The sequence below is a fragment of the Nannobrachium achirus genome, assembly GCF_963921795.1.
Source record: "Nannobrachium achirus genome assembly, chromosome: 8".
Lineage (NCBI taxonomy): Eukaryota > Metazoa > Chordata > Actinopteri > Myctophiformes > Myctophidae > Nannobrachium > Nannobrachium achirus.
Genome location: NC_137817.1, coordinates 21,227,918 through 21,246,769, shown reverse-complemented (window position 1 = coordinate 21,246,769; position 18,852 = coordinate 21,227,918). Strand labels below are relative to the sequence as shown.

The following is an 18,852-nucleotide window of genomic DNA, read 5'->3' as shown; positions in this document are numbered from 1 at the left end:
TGTGTACATCTTCTTTTGCAGACTTAGAAGGCTCAGTAATGATCGGTGCTGGAAGAAGTACTAAAGTAAAGTTATCAACACCGCAATATAGAAATACAACATTAAAGTATTGTATTAAAAATGTTAAAGTATGAAAGTATTGGCATCAAAATATAATTAAAGTACTCATTGTGCAGAATGTCCCTTCAAATGTATAAAACACATATTTAAAACTTTAAGGTGAAGTGTGCCTTATCAAGCCTGAGGTCCTTAGACAGGTTTTCCCAGAGCCGAGGGGCCCTGACACCGGTGATCCTTGTCTAAATTCTTGACTCAGGAACAAACTGCCAGTTCCCCGGCGAGGACCTCAGCCTTAAGGCCATGAAGTTCCTTAAAAATAATTAGTAAAGTCAGTCATAAAACAGACAAGAGATGTTGATGTGTTCGGCACTGTTTTAATCCTAGCCTAAGGTTTGAGAGCTGTTAATAGACATGCTTTTATCATCGCAGGAATATCTCCACAATCAGAACAATTATGAGTTTTAAAGGCACTGAAATCATTTCAGTAATAAGCTCCCAATTATACAGAACACTGCCTAATTGGGAGCTTATTACTGAAATGATTTCAGTGCCTTTAAAACTCATAATTGTTCTGATTGTGGAGATATTCCTGCGATGATAAAAGCATGTCTATTAACGGCTCTCAAACCTTAGGCTAGGATTAAAGGACCAATTATGATAACGTCACTTTTGTCAGACTTCAAAGGAAATTATTTGACATCGGTCTTTAATCTGCTATGCAGTTAATTAAAACAGGTATAGAGTTGTTGGCTTTCACAGGAAGATAATACTGTAACATGTGTTATGTAATCATCTGCATAACAATGGAAATGTTGTCTTTGCATAATGTTGCCACGGGGAAGCATACATAATATTTTAAGATAATGGGATTACACCCAAGAGTGAAACAGCAGTAATCTATTATTGTCTTATCCACAACTTTCCAACGTTCCATTGTGCATTGCGCAGAAGGAGTGAGCCATTCCGCAGCCAAGATTGATCTACAAGCTCTTAACGTTTGCATCTGCAACGCAATGTGAGTTTGTATGTCTGCTGTTCTCCGGAAGTGTCCCACAAATAATTCTACAGTAAATTCTCACACGGAAACAGGTGGATATGATCCCTTTGTCAAATGCTGCCCCCAAATCCAACAAAAACAAGAACTGCCACATCAAGCATTTTTGTAATGAATGGCAATTTAGAAATTGATCTGTAATGTTACAAGAACGAGTTTTTGAGTGGTGGTACACCGTCTCCTTAGCGTGAGTGTATGTGTTAGGTTACTAGGAGTGTTTGAGCATGAGCTGCAATACCGCTGGTGACCAAGTGGCGCTGTTGCGTCACACGCACGCACACACACACACACACATGACCCTGAAATGAACTTCTACACACACGCACCACCGCTCACTTCAAACTTGGTTTGCTTTTTTAAAAGAGGCTGGACACATTTTCATTTGATTTCATCTTAAAGTATTTTGGACAAATTATATATCCTCCCAATAGCCTACCTTATTCAATTGGTGTAGAGACAAAGTATATTGCTTAGTTTAAATTGAAGGAAACACATTTGGGTTTTTTTCAGGTTAATTGTGTGCTTAATACATTGGACCTGCATTTCAGCGTCATCAATACGGCTGTACACGGACACATGATACTGTTCTTAGAACTTCTTACTTTGATCATAAGACCCAATACATTACTGAACGTCTGTCTACAGATTTTCTTCAGAATATGTATGACACTGATTTACTATGACACTATGGCATATTAGGAGTCACTAGGACAGTGGTTCTCAAACGAGAGTGTACAAATGGAACCAAATGGACCTGCAATTTTGACAAAAATGTCCACCACAAGTCAACATGGAGATGACCCCTGCCTCAGTCTTTGACCCACCAGTAAATCCTCATTGTTTTGGAAAGCAGCAGACTGCCTTGATCCACCAGCTGTTGACATCACCAAGTTTGGATGGGACAAGAAGGAAGGGGAGGAAATCATCGTGCCTGTTCTGGATGCAAGTCCTGTTGCTCCTCCTGCCCAATTGGTCATTATAAGCTGTTGTTACAAAGCATGTATGACAGAAAAGTGCAGTTGTGAAGCTGCAGACTTGGCCTGTACCATCTACTGCTTCTGCAAAGGTTATGATTCTACATGTTGCAGTCTGGCCACACACTCATAGCAAAGAGCTTGGAAGTTAACAAATGTATGAGGCTGGAGACGATGAAGACAGAGCAGATGATGATGATGAGGATTTAGAACAGTGCAGAGTAGTTAAAAGTTACATGCTGTGGAATAACTACAGAAATGTTTGCTCTGATGTAGCATACTTGTACACAATGTACAGTTTACTAAAAAACCTGTTAGGACTTGTTCTACTTGTTAATTTAAATATTTGTATTATGGTGACTTTCTGGTGATGGATTCTGTCTTTTTGTTTTCAACGTTTTTGTAGCATATGTTTATTTTTTACGGTTTGGGGTTGCTGGCCCCAAGCCCAACCTTCCCCCATTTCTGGGTTCAGGGTTGTTTTGGGGTCGGTTTGTTAGTCCCCTTCCCTCAACCTAATGTCCTCCAGGCAATGGATTACAGTCCCATACCACGTGAGACCAGACAGGTTTTGGGTTGTGTACAAGCCCAACCAACCCCTGCTACTGTGTGTATTGAAAGCCTATTCCGGCATTTCACACCAGCAGCGCGTACTTGTTAATTTAAATATTTGTATTATGGTGACTTGCTGGTGAGGCTAGAGTTATTTGTCAATGTACCAGGCTTTTACAAGTCCTCACTCAGAACTGGATAAATGGATAAATGTCATAATAAATATCCTACAATGTATAGGCCCTAACAGAGTTTAGGTTATTTAAGTAACCTAAACTAATTACATGGATTCAGTGACCTCTAAAACATCTACATCAACCCAATATTCATAAACAATGGCCCACCCCAAGAGTGAAATATGGTTTAAACAGCCATTCAGAATTTTTAAAATGTCATAAATGGATTCAGTATACCTACCCAATAACCCTCAAAACCACTCCAATATTATCCAAATCGGCCAAGCACTATATTGTCCATCCATATATGTGATAATGGTAATTAAAGGAGTAGTTCACCCCCAAAATTACTTTTTTTCTATTGATTAGTCACGCCATGGAGACTAGAGTTCAATAATATTTTTAGTTTTTTGTCGCATTCCTAAGACAAAAATGTGATAACAATAAATTTACCCCCATTTGTTCCGGATGGGGACCCGTTTCGAAACGGGTCCCCATCCGGAATCAATGGGGGTAAATTTACTCAAATCAAATGTTTGTCTTAGGAATGTGACAAAAACCAAAAAATATTATTGATCTCTACTCTTCATGGCATGAGTAATCAATAGGAAAAAAAAAGTCATTTTGGGGGTGATACTCCTTTAATGCCAATTATGCTAGTTAGGCCAGGGGACATTTCTGGGTTCAACTGCACATCACTTGAACTACTGGCAAGCCTAGGCTACTATGCCACAGAGTGTTAACAGCCTTTATTTAATATCAAAACAACAAAATGTGTAGGCAAATTCAAACACATTGAGTATACTACAGGAAATGTTTTAGTTGCCTTAGACCCTTACTTAGTTTCAAGATTACATAACTTGTAATAATATTATTGGCTGTTTGTGTTCTTTTTGCACATAATGGAAATGTTCACATAATGAAAATATCAAAATATCCCCAAAATATATATATAAAAATATATTATATTGACCCTATGAACAATTTAATAGTATGGGTAAGGTTTTGCCCACTTAAATGGTGCAGATATCTGGTCTGGTCCAAGGACTATCAGTTCACTAACAAGGTCAAGGATTGGCATACTTTTTCGTAAAGTCATACAATAAAATGTAAATAAAACTGAACACAAGACAGTTATGAAACTGTGTGTGTGTGTGTGTGTGTGTGTGTGTGTGTGTGTGTGTGTGTGTGTGTGTGTGTGTGTGTGTGTGTGTGTGTGTGTGTGTGTGTGTGTGAGAGAAAGAGAGTGAGCGAGAGAGACTGGGAGTTAGGGAGAGAAGGTTATGGGACTTTGGGGAGTAAAAGAAAAAAGACATCTATCTCTTTTTTCGCCCTTGAACTCTAGTATTAACATAAACAGTCTTTGATCAGGGGATCGAGGAGGATCTAATATGTGAAGGTAGAGATAGTGAGTCACCATGGAACATGCAGACAGTCTGTTCTGTTGGCTGGATTACATAACCCTGACCTCTGGCACGCTGCACTTTAGCAGTAATTTATTATTGCTCGTTACGTATGCCTAGAGAGCGTCATTAGGTAAGGCATTTTCGATTAGACCATTTGTGAAAAACATAACACGTCCGTAGAAACTAAATTCAATTCCCGGTGTGTTCTATCTCAATACTTTCTATAAAAAATATATGCACGCCTGCTATTTGGCATGAGAATATTCCTTATTCAGTCTAAATGCATGTGGCCTTAACATTGAAGTGTAACACCCTCACACCCCCCTCGTAAAAAGCGTGATGGATTGATCCTGCGTGGCGTAAAGTTTCCTTCCGCATTGTGCACACTGTGCTTGTCAGAGGAGAAGCGAAGGTAAGCATAGAACAAATTGTATGACACTTTATTTGTAATGTACTTTTTTCTTTGCTCGATCCATCGGAATTACCATAGTTAATCAGTGACTGATAATAATACTGAAACTCAAATACCACTGGTAAACATTTCTTGGTGTTCAGTATTGTTAGCCAGAAAGAAAGCAGATACGGTGGCACGTAGACTGTAGCTGTCTTATCTCGGTATGTTTTTTTTTTAATCCTGTTTGCATAATACTTTGATGCACTTGTTGTCCAGCTTTCTGGTCGCGGTGCGGTGCACCGAGGCGGCTGTTTCACGTACAGTTAACCAGGCTTTAGGTGTCATTTCTTCAACCAATGTTCCAGGGAATAGTCGGGGCCCGCCAATGATACATGTCCATGTTACAAGAAGTTGAGTTCACCTTAGCCTCAACTTTGTGATTTGTTTATCTCAGAGTCCAGATGTGACATTTCAGTCCTTAACGTCTTTGTCCCAAACGTGTTAGAACAATTAAAATATGATGATCGGTTGAAGCAGTAGGCCTATGCGGCTTCTCGTTTATGTCTTCCTTTATCTGACAAATTAAACTCTGAAACAGTCCTTAAAAAATATGTGTCTGTGCAGTGTGCACAGATTGGGTGTGCACAGATTGGGTGAATCACCATCATTTTACTGTAAATGCTTTTACTTGGTAAAATGACATAATGAATTAATCTATCTATCTATCTTAATTAAATATTAGAATGCAGTTGATATAGTGCTAACTTAAAAAAAGGATACATTAATTGGGTTTCTCTCTGGAACAAGCATGTCAATTTATCAAATACATGTGCCATTATTTCATGTTGTTGCTATTATGAAAGAAAAATCCACAATGATGAAGTGCAACAATGACTGGTGTCAGACTTCATTCAATTCCCTCAGTAGATTATAAGTGAATAACGGTGCTGTCATTGTCAATGACACTTGCAGAGTGTGTTGTTGACACAGTTGAAAAGGTATGCACTATGACTTACTAGTAGGTAGGTATTTCAGATAAGTAATAGGTAGGCTATTTTATTTGGATCTTAAGACAACATTTCTAAATATTATAGAGGTGTCAGGTTTATTCCTGTAGCACAAGGCAATTCTACGCAAATCATTATGAATTGATACATAAAACATTAAGCATCGAGACAGTGCATTAATATAATGCAAAGTACATTATAAAAGGACATTTTAATACAATAACAAGATAAAATAAAATGGAAAAGAGAATAAATTAGATAATTCAGTTATTCAAGTATTTGAGAAACACTGTTTTTATTGCCTTTTCCTAATATGTCATGAATTGAAAAATACAAATGTCTAATTGACTAAATGATAGTCTGATTAACCATTTCTGAAAACCTCAGAACCTCAACCTAGGTGAAAAGGATGCAAACTTCCTCTACAGAGACGACATCACGTGCGAAGTAGTTGGCATGGTTACCATCCTGCAACAAACACAAGACGTGGAAACGCGTGTTGTTGCTTTAAGGAAGTCTTCTGCTCTCAAGTGTATGTCAGCAGTATAAACAAACAAAAATATCAAACTCAGACTTTTCATTTGACTGAGTGTGAATTATAACCATTTTAAATTTGTCACATCATGTGTATATTCCAAACTGGGGGTTCTATATACGTCTAAATGGCTGCTGTTCAATAAAGAGAGGGTGATGGACTCGATAGCTTGCTAATCCAGTGAAAACCTTTTCATCTCCAAATGAAGGGTCATTTCATTGACATTTACTTGAGTAGCTTCAACAATCTCAGGGTCTATGGCACCGCTTCAAAAGCCACTGGATAGCTTTTTTTTTTTTTTTTTACACTCCTAATCTTTTGGGCTTTTTCTGCTTTTATAGATAGTATACGGTCAAGAGAGATAGGAAACGAGGAGTGACACGCATAACGGTGATATGATTGTCACGTAATTTCCCTAATACGCCAGTGATTGTGGGGCTAGCAATTGCAAATTCTTAGGGTAAAGCCAAATGCTTTGTTTATTCAATCTTGAACTTACTGTAGCAGTCTGTGTGGGCTAGAGTTAAGGTATTGAAAAATATGTATATCTCATGGTTCTCCACCTCTGGATTATACGCTGATTGGATCAGAAATGGGCCTGGCCCAATCAGAAACCTGATCACCTCTACTCCATAGCCAAGTCAACAATGTAACATGAGAACTCTACGTTCTTTTGAACATTGTCTTACAGTATGAGCTGCTGCAGTACTATAGCATGTAGTGCATGACCAAAAAACCTGGTTTGTTGTGTCTGCGTGTTACAGGCCCTGTAGATGAAGGTGTCATGGTTGGTAACATTGTTGAATACTATGCTTCAGACTCAGTGTGCGTCCCTTCTTAAATTTCTCTTCCTATTGTTTTGAGGAAAGAATATATGAAATTCTCTTGATTCTGTGATTGTACCGATGAACGTTCCTGAATTGGATGGGCATGCCTCTTCATATTGCTGGATTTGCATGGGGGCACTAGTTCGGGCCCAGAGGGAATGGATCTATGCAATCATTGCCCCCAAAATAAATTACTTGTGGTGTTGTTGATCCTGAATTGTCTGATACACCATTCATGAAGTAAAAAATAAATGGTCTGATATACAAATATCAGGTGCACACTCATAAAGGATTTCACTTTACATGTAGTTCATTTAACTTCTTACTTTATTGATGAGTCCCAAATGTTTCATTATTAAACAATGATTGCCTGGTTGGAGGCAAAAATGTCAGGACTTGTGGTATTTGTTGATATCAGTAGTATGAATACAAATCTAAAAAAACATATCAAGTGAAGTAGGTGCACTGTTATAGCTGTCATATTTGGATACAAATATTGGTGAAATAATTGGTGAGACTGCACGGTCAGGTTCCAGTATACAGTACAGTAGTAGTATAATAGATGGGAAACGACTAATCTCGGATTACAGATGTGTGGCATTCTAGGGCTACTGATTTCAGGTCTAGTTGAATGCGTTGAATGCATCTCATTTCTGTATCCTTTATCTATATTCTTGGTATTAGCAAATGGACTTTGGACCACTTTGATATAATATTTACTGCTTAATTGCGGAGTCAACTAAATGGTTTGCAATAAGCAAATCAGTCAAATCACTATCGGTAACTGTAAGACTTAAGACCTGATACCTGATACTCTACTTTTTTGCTCTGGCAGAGTGTAACCATGGCGGATGTAGAACCGGAGGCCACCACTCACCCAGAGCCCATGGTGGAGGAGGAAGAGCCTCTCATCAGCAACTTGGACCTCTTCCTCTTCTCTCTCATCATCGGTCTTCTCATCTATTGGTATATGTCTCGCAAGAAACCAGACCCCATCCCTGAATTCAAGAGGCTTGACACACCGTAAGTGCCTTGTCAAGGATTTGCCAATGTTTGCTAAAAAGAGTGGTTATGGCATCAAGAACAGTGTCACGTGTAGAAATGGTGGGTGAAGACTCTCAGAGCTCACTTTCTACTACAAGGGATGTCCTAAATGATTTCAAACATCACACATTTAAGTATTTTTAAGCCCAATCAAATTCTGCTCAGTTCAAATGTTGTCAACTTTACACAGAGGGATACCAATTTATGCTCCAATAGTGTAGTTGATCATTGTCAGAGAGGGAATTTACTTATGTTTGACATGCTGCCTTGAACTGATAATGTGAACAAGACAAGTGGATTAATGGTGTAAATGGACATCAGCCATAACATTTACATGTAGCATTGCAGAACAGTCATGCCACCACTTGTAATTGTCGCATTGGTTACTGAGAAATGAGCTAGCCGGAAGCTTACGAAACCTTTTCTTTCAATGTTCTGGGAAGTGTGCTCTTTTAACAGTAATTTTAGTTTGGTATGCTGGAGTTACGCAAGACATTGGTGTGAAGTCACTTAATTACTCACTCACTGTAGAGTCATTTTGTAGTGCTGTCCAAATGTATAGTGAGAATACCCACAATGCATCATGAAAACTAGTGTACAACCTGTGGTCACTAACCAAACACTACTGAAAGAAATGGCGGTCAGATTAGAGAAGAGAGTTCAACCTGTCATACCGGCTCCTAAGTCTTAAGTAAAGTCACATGTCAGATTCATGAGTGGGTGTGTACAACCTTGGTTTGTGTTCATGTGTATTCATGATAAAACGAGTTCAAAAAGGGAGCACGCACATCCAAAACATAGTGATACCAGGTGCTGGACAAAAAATACGTACAATTAAAGGAGAGGAATGTCCGCACACTGGATAGGAGCTCCCAGGAGTAGTTTTTTATTCAAAAAAACATCAGCGTGACAACGTTTCGACCCCTCTCGGAGTCTTCATCAGACCTGATGAAGACTCCGAGAGGGGTCGAAACGTTGTCACGCTGATGTTTTTTTGAATAAAAAACTACTCCTGGGAGCTCCTATCCAGTGTGCGGACATTCCTCTCCTTTAATTATTCATAATAAAAGCCACTTGTGTCGTTTGTATATTGTATACGTGCCTGCGTCAACACCCAATTGAAAACCATAACCGGCAAGTGTTCTTGTGCAAGTGCTACAAGAAGAGGAAACCCTAAATGCTCTCCACAGTACGACGGCGTTGCTCGTCAAGCAGAACAGATCTACAAACTTCGCATTGCAATGCCTTGTCAGCTTGTAGATCTGTGTTTTTTGGAAAGTGATTCCCACACGCAATGGATAAACTGAATTTGTGTGAGTGAAATTAAATGTTGTCTCTCATGTGTAAATGAGAAGATGTAGTTTAACACCTGGCCAAATTGCGGCCACATTGGCATAAATGTGGCACAAATGCTGGGCACTGAAACATTTTGTTGGCGATTTGGCACTATCGTAATTGATTTTGCATAAAGAATAACATCTTCATGCATTTTTCCTGGCATATGTACTGTATGTCTAATGTCTCACAGAATAAGTGAATTATGGGTGTATCAGCAAATACATTCAGCTAAGAACAGTGATGGCTCTTGTGTTTTATTAAGATCAAATGTGATCATAAGCATGTTTAGTGTATGAGGCCCAATGGGAGAAAGAGGGGGAGGCTGTTATGTTTGTTTGTTTTCTGCTGTAAGAATTGTTTTCTGCTGTAAGATTATGAACTATGAATTCAGATATACAACCAGGAGTGACTGTTAGTTTGTTGCTGCCCCCCTCTCCTCTCTTGTCTCAATTCAATAACAATAAAAAGGGAATAGAAATGATGTGTACACTGATGTCACAGTTAAAGGCCCTACCTCATCTCTGTCAACCCTCACTGTCCCTTATCTTATCAGTGGATTGATATCAGGTTGAGGTGGCTTTCAATGGACTTGCAGCCATGTCCCTCCCCAGCCACAACACAAGGGCTCTGATTTGTTTGAGCGCTGGGCTTTTCGCCAATGGTCTGTGAACAGTCACGTTCGCTGTGTGGCTGCTGTCCCTGTGTGAATAGACTGTGTTGGGGAGGGCTACGAGGCTGAGTGAGCGCTGGAGTCTGTGTAAAGGGAGACCCTGACCATGTGTGAAAACGGGAGGAGATTGGCTTGGGAAGGGGAGGGGGGGGCGGGGGAATCGTGGAGAACGTGTTCAGCTCTGGGAAGAGGGGTTTGTCTGAAGAGGGCGGGAATAGAGGAAGGGAATGCATAACGCTGAGCTAGACTCCCCTCCCCTCAATGGGCGCATTGGTTACCTAACTGTGTTATGAAGGGGGCGTAGGCTTCCATGTCTTTCCTGTGCAAGCTTTTGTTTTTGGCCTCAAACCCATTTCGAAAGTTCCCTGGAGAGGGAGCAAGGAGGACCCAGCCAAGCGTCTTTTGTGAGTCCTTCTCCAAAGGTGGAAAGTTGAGGCAAGACAAGCAGCCCTTTCTTTGCCCCAAGTTACTTTATTTTTTTTCCCTTCTTCTTCGTCTTCCTCTTCTTCTCTCCCCCTCTTTCTTTCATTCTTTTTTTTTCCCCTGTGAGGAAGCGAAGCTTCTCTGCCATTGGGGTAGGACCATGTCACAAATGGAATCCTTTTATGATAAATGAGGTTGCTATAGTAATGACATTCCCCTCTCTCCTCCTGTGGGATGGGGGTGGGGGACCCTTCCGTAAAACTACTATTCAGACCCCCCCCCCTTCAATGGTCCACAGAGGAGTTGCTCTGATAACTTGCCAAGCAGTTAGAATGGACTGGGGAGACTTTTCGTGTTCCTAACACCTTTCAGATTGGAGAGGAAAAGGGGCGGGATGAAGAGGAAGGCATTTTCAACCCTCGAGTGTTTCAGTGTGTGTTTGTCTGACTCAAAAGTGCGGATCTGCAGCTCGGCTGCATTTTATGGGAAAGTCAGTTTCCCACCATTGTGTCTGCGGAGCTTGCCAGACGTTGACAGGGCTTGTAGTGCTGCTGCTGCGTGTGCGTTTAGTGTAGTTCTCTCTGTGTGAAGCTGGTGGCTTCAGGGAAGGAAAGGCAGAGTTAGTTCTGAAGGCGCTAAGGTGACGGCAGGCGGACCCAGGAATTTTGTTGTCTCTCTCCGGACTGTCTGTTGACTTTTTGGGTCCTGTGACTCTGAAGTATTGTCTTCCTGCTCTGAGTCTGAGCGTGGCTGAGTCCAAGGTGGCCCGGCCCGTGGTGGTGGTGGTCTACAGGGGCAGTGTGTCATGGGCTGTGTCTTTTCCCTGCCACAGGACAGGAGAGATGCTGCTGAAAGGTCAGTAGAAACCTGTTGATTGTTTTTGAAAGACTGTATTAATTTCAAAAAGTCTGTTTGAACTTCAAAATTAGTTTTTGAGATGTCTACCTAACTAACCATTATTTGGTACAGAAAAAGAGATGATTCTTACTTGGTTCTGAACACACCACTGACTGAAGCCTTTTCAGTCAAGTCCTGTACTGCCTCTCTAAGTATGATGCACTATGGGAAGGGGAGTCGGGGGGGGCGTAACACTTTTATTGACATCATAGCGCAGTGTTGAGTTGCTGTGGTGCCTGGTGGCTCATTTCCAAGGCAACATGTACTCAGTGCAGTTCATTTGCCTCTACCACAGATTATCTGATTCTTTTAGAAAAGCATACAGTGTTTCACCAGGAAGCATGATAACACATATACAAATAACACTTCTGTATTGCTGCATCGTTCTTTCATCAGCTCCTTCCCAAATAGTGTAGTAGTTAGTAATCATCATTGGTTGTTTGGCTAGCAAACTCCCATCCATGTTTCCATCAAAGTCACTTGTCATGAATGGAGCTCTGTTCCACTGGGGGTCTTTAAACAATGAGTCGGGACACAAAATGGGTCACATGCCTGTTGTTATTGGTGGGGTTCCCACATGACAAGAGTTAGAGAGTACATGAATGTTTGAATAAGCCTCACCTCAAATTACAACTAAGACTACGTTTGCTCCCTTTAGTGTCCTTCTAACCACTTAAAACCTAGCGTCCCTATTCTAGGCATGTCAATAATAGGGCAACATTTAGCGAAAATACAAAAGGGCATTCTACAAGCTCTCAACATATTGTGAGCTTGTAAATGGGCTATTTTCAACACAGCATTTCTATATGTAGACGATGGCTCAATCATCATAGGGGAAATGCTAAAACCTCTTATTTTCAGAATGGTTCTCATGGGGAGGTCAGTAACCTTTTACTCCACTGCACTGAAGGTGGCAAAAATGGAATATAAGAACATGATCACACAACACATTTAAGGACAAGAAAATGAGTTTTTAAAATGTATTACTATTTTTTACTGAGGCAGAGAAAAAGAACAGACAATTCAGTCACAGGCTGAAACACTGACGAAATACACAGATGAAAGCACAGGGCTGAAAGATCTGGTCTTTTTCTTTGCCTCAGTAAAAGAAAGGTTGAAACAATTTGTGTCTTATTGTGAAACTACAATATGTTAAGTCTCATAGGAGGTGGAACATAATTACTTAGTCATTTCACTTAGGCTCTTTCTGACATATTTGCTCTGTTGAGTTAAGTTAGCAGAACCCTCCTCACCGGGGCCAGGAAGACAGACAGAGCTCATTGATAACAGTCCTTGTTTAGTCTTTATGGAATGCTGAGGCTTGGAGGCAAAAGCTTGTTTCAAATTTCTATCAGGAATTCACACTGCTCTTGTGAGCGCAGTTCATATTAACCACGAGGGCCCCATTTTATGGCGTGTTCAGCACAGATTCCACATGTCTGCACTCCCCACGCATCCAAGCTTTCTGGAATTATTCCCCCCAGTATTGTAGATGGTTCATTTTTCTGTCATGCTCTTCACACAGTAAAATCCTCTGTTCATTTATCCATTTGTAATTGTAACTCCCAAAATGTCTTTTTACAAATGGTAAAATTAGGATTTTACTGTGCTGACGCTGCTCAAGCTTCACATGGGCAAAAAGAGAAGCAAAACTTAGAATTGATGAAGTAAACTAATTTGGGTTCCAATAAGCAAAGGGTTCATTTATGTGATGTCCTTGTGTATTGCATTGATTTTGATGGAGAGCATGAGAGCGACCACTCTGGATTTTACTGTGTGTAGACTTTACATTTTACATGTTGGCACTCTACTGCCATATGATGATGTGATAATATAACTAGCTAAATTATTGCTTTATTAACAACAGCTATTTTAGTTTGACGTATTTGTTGTCTGTTCTTCCACATTCAGCACATAGAGAATTGCAGGTATCTGCTTAGACCTTTGATGCTGAATGAAGCGGCAGTGCCTTTTTTATTTTGGGTGATAAATACATGCTGTGTGTTTAGCATCTTTTTCTTCTTCTTTTTTTCTTTTTTCGTTTGATCTGTGCTCATCCATAAATTACTTGCAAGACAAAATGGAATTAGGCCTAACGATTATGTGGTTCAAGGCATGATTTTAAACCTTATTTTCTTTGCCTCTAATGTAGTATTGATGAAGCTTTTGGTGTTTATGCAGATGTCTGCTATTATTGTTTACTGTACTGTAGATGGTGGTGCGTCATGATTTAATACTTGACCTGATCAAATTGAACTTGTGTAGCTAAGTTTGGTAGCTAGGTATTAGACAACTAAGTGACTAATCAGTCACACACACATAAGTTATTGTCATACAGCTTTATTCCATGCCTTTGTAAATTAACTCCCTTCCCCCATTTTGAACATTCAGTCAGTCTGTCTTCCATTATGCTTTTCATTAGCCTTTCAGTCTACTTGCTAAACCAAAACTGGCTTCCGCTGGCCATTGTTTACCTTGGAGATAAAGGATGCTTCTGCCTATTCTCAGCCTAACCGCCCTGTGACATGTTTAAATATTAACTGTGAGAAGAATGGATTATCCTCAATACCACCAGAATCATCTTGGTCTTTGATGGTACAGTAGCTAATAAACATGATGGCAAATGAATCTATGTCATCTACTACTTTTCAAGTTTGAAATTCTGTCTGAACATGATGGCCACCATTGTATCTGGCAATAACCTATTGTTTCATCACACTGAAATGTCAAACTCAGACTTGTGTATCATTGTTTGGACGAGTAGTTCATTCAAATTGTCTTGAACTGAGGTAAATATTTCTTTTTTTTCAGAGCACCCACCACAAGAGAGACTAGTTTCATTGAGAAGATGAAAAAAACAGTGAGTAATCATAATATTGCATAAAAGTGTTATTTTTCAGTTACTCATATCTATGTCACTTCAAAAGCATTAAAATCTTGTTGTCATTTTCATGGTTTGAGTCATTGCCTCTGGCTCAAAGGAACAGAGACTTTTAGACAATGACTGGTGCCCACAATTGAGAGGTTCCAGACACAAGCCTAAAACTCTAACATTCTTCATTCCTTATGCTTCAGTCTGGGGGAATGAGTATGCCAACCACCAACTATAATTTCCTTCTGATTTAGCTATATTGCATCTAGGCATATACGGTACTATAGGTTTCAAAAGAGCATTACGATTTTCATAGACCACAGGTTCAAGCTGTTTTTGAGGAAAAGCTTTGGTTTTTAATTTGCCCTAAGGGTAAAAAAAAGTCAAGAAAATTGGCAGTGTTGGACTACCGTATTTGATTTGGTTGTAAATTGCTATGGGAATACAAGATATTCAATAACTGGTTGGATTGGTTTTGCTTAATCAAAATGTAATTTACAGTCTTAGAGACTATCAGGTCTGAATAAAAAAGCAAAATCAGTAACAAGGTTTCTGCAGTGGAAGAAGTATGGATGGATGCACAGTGTGGCAGGATGTTTGTTTGGCTGGAGACTGGAGAGTCTTAAGACCCACTGACAATGTGTTTGTTTTAACCTTGGCCAGGGCAAGAACATTGCAGTGTTCTATGGTTCTCAAACGGGCACAGCAGAAGAATTTGCAAATAGACTGTCCAAAGACGCTCAGCGCTACGGCATGAAGGGGATGGCTGCCGACCCAGAAGAATATGACATGGTAATTTACATCTACGGTAGAATTATAATTGTCATAGAGGGACTTCTCGTTTAAATAAACATTCTTATATGGCCATTTGGCTGGAACACTTAAATCCCAGAGAAAGTTTTATATTGTCATGGAGGGGTTACTGCAGTGCTTGTTATCATAAACTTGATGTGTTGCCATGGCAAATACATTTTGTTACCAAACATTTCAGTAGCAGTCAGATTTACAGTACATGAGTCTCAAAAGTATTACTCAACAAAACTAATTTCCATTATTTATTCTACAACAAGGTTGTAAAAAAAATGTATTTTACTAACCCACTCTTGTGAGTAGTGACATGACCAGACCAGACCTTTCAGAGAGTTTGAGTGTTTAATTCTAAGTTTTTTCAGATTTTTGTCAAACTCTTCCCCACCCATATTCTCACGATTAAAGAAATAATAATACGTTTTTCATTTCATCAGGAAAACATTTCATTTCTCTGTGGTACTACTGACAGCACAGTAATCTCATTAAACTTGGATACATTTGTACACTGTCAGAGGTAAATCAACTCTTAACGATTTAACTGTGTATATTGCCTACTCTAATTCTTTCCTCGTGTCCTATGCTCCAGGGTGAGTTATCCCGCATGTCTGAGATTGAAAACTCTCTTGCCATATTCTGCATGGCCACGTACGGTGAAGGAGACCCCACAGACAATGCCCAGGACTTCTATGACTGGCTACAGGAGAACGATGACGAAGACCTCTCTGGACTCAACTACACGGCAAGTCTACAAGAGAAGACTTTTAGGCTTTATTTGATAGGTACAGTAGAGAGACCGGAATAAGGACAAAGTCAAAGTAGTAGGGGAGTAACTTGCTGAGGTCATTGAACCAGGGACTTGCTGTTAAACAGTTGAGCCCATGTGGTGTAATAAAGGCATGCCTGCCTTTATTACAGGGATAACACTGCCATGCAGCACCAGCTGTCTTGTGTGCAGTGGTAAAATGAGGCTGCATGATCTGTGTAGGGTTTTTGCGTGTATGATGAAATAATAGTCTTGCTGTGTTGGGTTTATCTCTAGCCAATGTGCGTCCTGCATTTTGTTGTTCCATCATTAGGATGGAGCCGCCCTGCCCTCATTTTGAGTGAAAAACTTTTAACATCTGACTGTGGGAAATCTAGGCTGATTCTCTAGCACGGTCACAGCCTTCCTCTTGCCTTTCATCTCCATTGTCTGTGTTAGATTGGAATGACTGCTTTAATTAGTCAATGAGAGAAATAACTGTTTGACCACTTATGTCATTGCTGTACATAGTTAAGTAATGAACAGGAAGTTGAGTTAGTTTTAGTTCGGGGGGGGGGGGGGGGGGTGTAATAGCATAATGACGTTCTCAATAGTTCTTCGAATGTAATGGATCTGACATTGTGATTACGTCGGCCTGTTTAGATTTAAATCCACTTCTAGCATTAAAGTGTTACTGTATCTTGCACTGCTTGGCAACAGCTGACATCGTTGTTTTTGTGTCCTGTTCTGTTTGTAGGTATTTGCCCTGGGCAATAAAACATATGAACATTTCAACGCCATGGGGAAATATGTTGACAAAAGACTGGAAGAACTAGGGGCTAAGAGAGTCTTTGACCTGGGCATGGGAGACGACGATGCAAAGTGAGTCACACACTTGCATCTGTGTGGTAGTGTGTGTTTTTGTGTTTTATACAGTTGTCTTTTGATCGTCAATTAACATCTTTTTAAAGCAAAGGTTAAATCTGACTTTTTCAGCCTGGAAGAGGACTTCATCTCATGGAGGGAGCAGTTCTGGCCAGCCATGTGTGAGCACTTTGGAGTAGAGGCTTCAGGAGATGATTCCAGGTTCAGTGTTATTTCTTTTTTTTTTTTTTTTTCTTAAATCTTTATCCCACGATTTTTGTAACCCATTTTTTCACCCGGTGCCAATTGCCTAAGCTGTGATCCTGGGCTCTACTCTCCCTCTGCCAACCTGGGGAGGGCCCCGAACTGAGCTCATGCTTCCTTCAATGCATGAGGAGTGAGCAGGCCGCTTCTTATCACCTGACAGGGGGAGCTTCCCCGGTTGGACGTAGCGCGTGGAAGGAACACGTTATTCCAACCAGTTCCATTCCCCTCCATCAGGCGCCCCGGCTGGCCAGGGGGAGGCTTTATAGAGACCAGGATTACTGCATGTTTTTGTGAGGGTATCTACCCTAGGAGACACGGGGAGAACATGCAAACTCCACACAGAAAGGCCCTTTTGCCAACCCCACCTAGGGTGTGGGCACTAATGACGCGGAGGAGGGAACACGCCCCCAGCACCCACAGTGTCCCCCGGCGGGAATCGAACCCAGGACTTTCTAGCTGTGAGGCGACAGCACTACTGACTGCGCCACCGTGCCCCCTAGTGTTATTTCTTTTTAACATGGTTATTGGTTGCATCTTTAAAAAAGAAACCTTTTATTAACTGAAAGAGATCATTGATCTTCCGACCAACCACTCATTCCCCTTGTTAAATTAGTTCGACAATATATACAGTATGTGCTATTTATTGTATGATGACTGCAAGCCTTTTGCCTTCACAGCATCCGTCAGTACGAGTTGAAGGAGCACACAGACATCAACATGAACAAAGTGTTCTCAGGAGAGATTGGCCGCCTGAAGAGTTTTGAGACCCAGAAACCGTAAGAACCAGAAGACCCATTCACCACCTGTTCTCATACATCATTGCAATTCTGAATCAGTCAGTGTTAACCTTACCCATAGGACGTTAACACAATATGAGGCTTTCTGCACTTCTAAAATGTAACCGCCATGCAGATTAAAATATAAATATTATGCATGGTCGAGGTCCTAAATTACCAGCCAAGCACCAAATGCGGGTAGATCTTCCATTTGACTTGTGTTACAGGTCAATTCAAAACTCAAGATTTTAATATTATTAAACAATAATGTCTCATGATGTCCCATGACATCAAAGGCTTTGGTTGTCTAGACATATGTGGCTTTATTATTTATTCAGTAATTTGTCTCATGATGTCTCATGACGTCACAGCCTTTCATTATCTTGGCTACGGCAGCTGTTAAATGATTTGACTGTAAACCTTTCATTTCTACAACCCTTGTTCCTAATTCCTCTTGTTCCTAATTCCTAACATACCAGTTGCACACAACTGTATTGGCTTGGCATTTTCAAATAACAGAGATAAAGCATTACAAGCCTCTCTTTACTTTGCTGGCACCACCGGTTTCCGACACTGACTTGTCACTCCCAACTTGGCACAGCGTTCGTATCTCTGCACAGCCTCAATCTTTGTTATATTGTGATCTTTGGTTTTTCTCTTGTATGAGCATGCCGGTAGAGGTAAACTAATTGTGTACCAATTGTAAACTATTGTGGTTATTGGTTAGGGGAAAGAAAGGGTCCTTAATATTGTCTGTGCCTTGTCCAAATAATGTGCCCCAATTCCAATGTCCCAATAGTAAGGAAATGTCTGCACTGTCGCCGTGATTGATTTAAGACCAGCTCGGGGCTGGTCTAACATACAATATACAACAGCCTACAAACATACAATATACAACAGCTTACAGATAAATGTAAAAAATACCATACCTATTTTAAGCCTAACTATCAACCTAAATACCCACTATGAACGAATATATATAAGCCTATTTTAAGATTTAAAATGCACCAATGGTTTGCATGATTGAGACATTTATCCATTATTTTAGTTATTATGTAGATTATATTAATTTTGTCCCCTTTGTATGGTTATTGAATCTGTCTCTTTTTTTCATTTGTTGATATTCACATGTTTTTACAGGCCGTATGATTCCAAGAATCCCTT

The 18,852-nt window shown here is 40.2% G+C and overlaps 1 protein-coding gene across 1 annotated transcript in view; it reads left to right on the top strand.

Annotated features, from left to right (window-relative positions):
• The first annotated feature begins 4,531 nt into the window (after positions 1-4,531).
• The window catches only part of LOC308289987 (NADPH--cytochrome P450 reductase-like), a 21,858-nt gene continuing 7,537 nt past the window's right edge, over positions 4,532-18,852 (top strand). Inside the window, exons 1-9 of the mRNA XM_080731766.1 lie at positions 4,532-4,634; positions 7,821-8,008; positions 14,169-14,217; positions 14,893-15,021; positions 15,626-15,778; positions 16,539-16,663; positions 16,778-16,867; positions 17,590-17,688; positions 18,829-18,848. Coding sequence (XP_080587892.1) covers positions 7,830-8,008; positions 14,169-14,217; positions 14,893-15,021; positions 15,626-15,778; positions 16,539-16,663; positions 16,778-16,867; positions 17,590-17,688; positions 18,829-18,848 — 844 coding nt within the window. The 5' untranslated portion in view covers positions 4,532-4,634; positions 7,821-7,829. The remainder of the gene's footprint in view (positions 4,635-7,820; positions 8,009-14,168; positions 14,218-14,892; positions 15,022-15,625; positions 15,779-16,538; positions 16,664-16,777; positions 16,868-17,589; positions 17,689-18,828; positions 18,849-18,852) is intronic.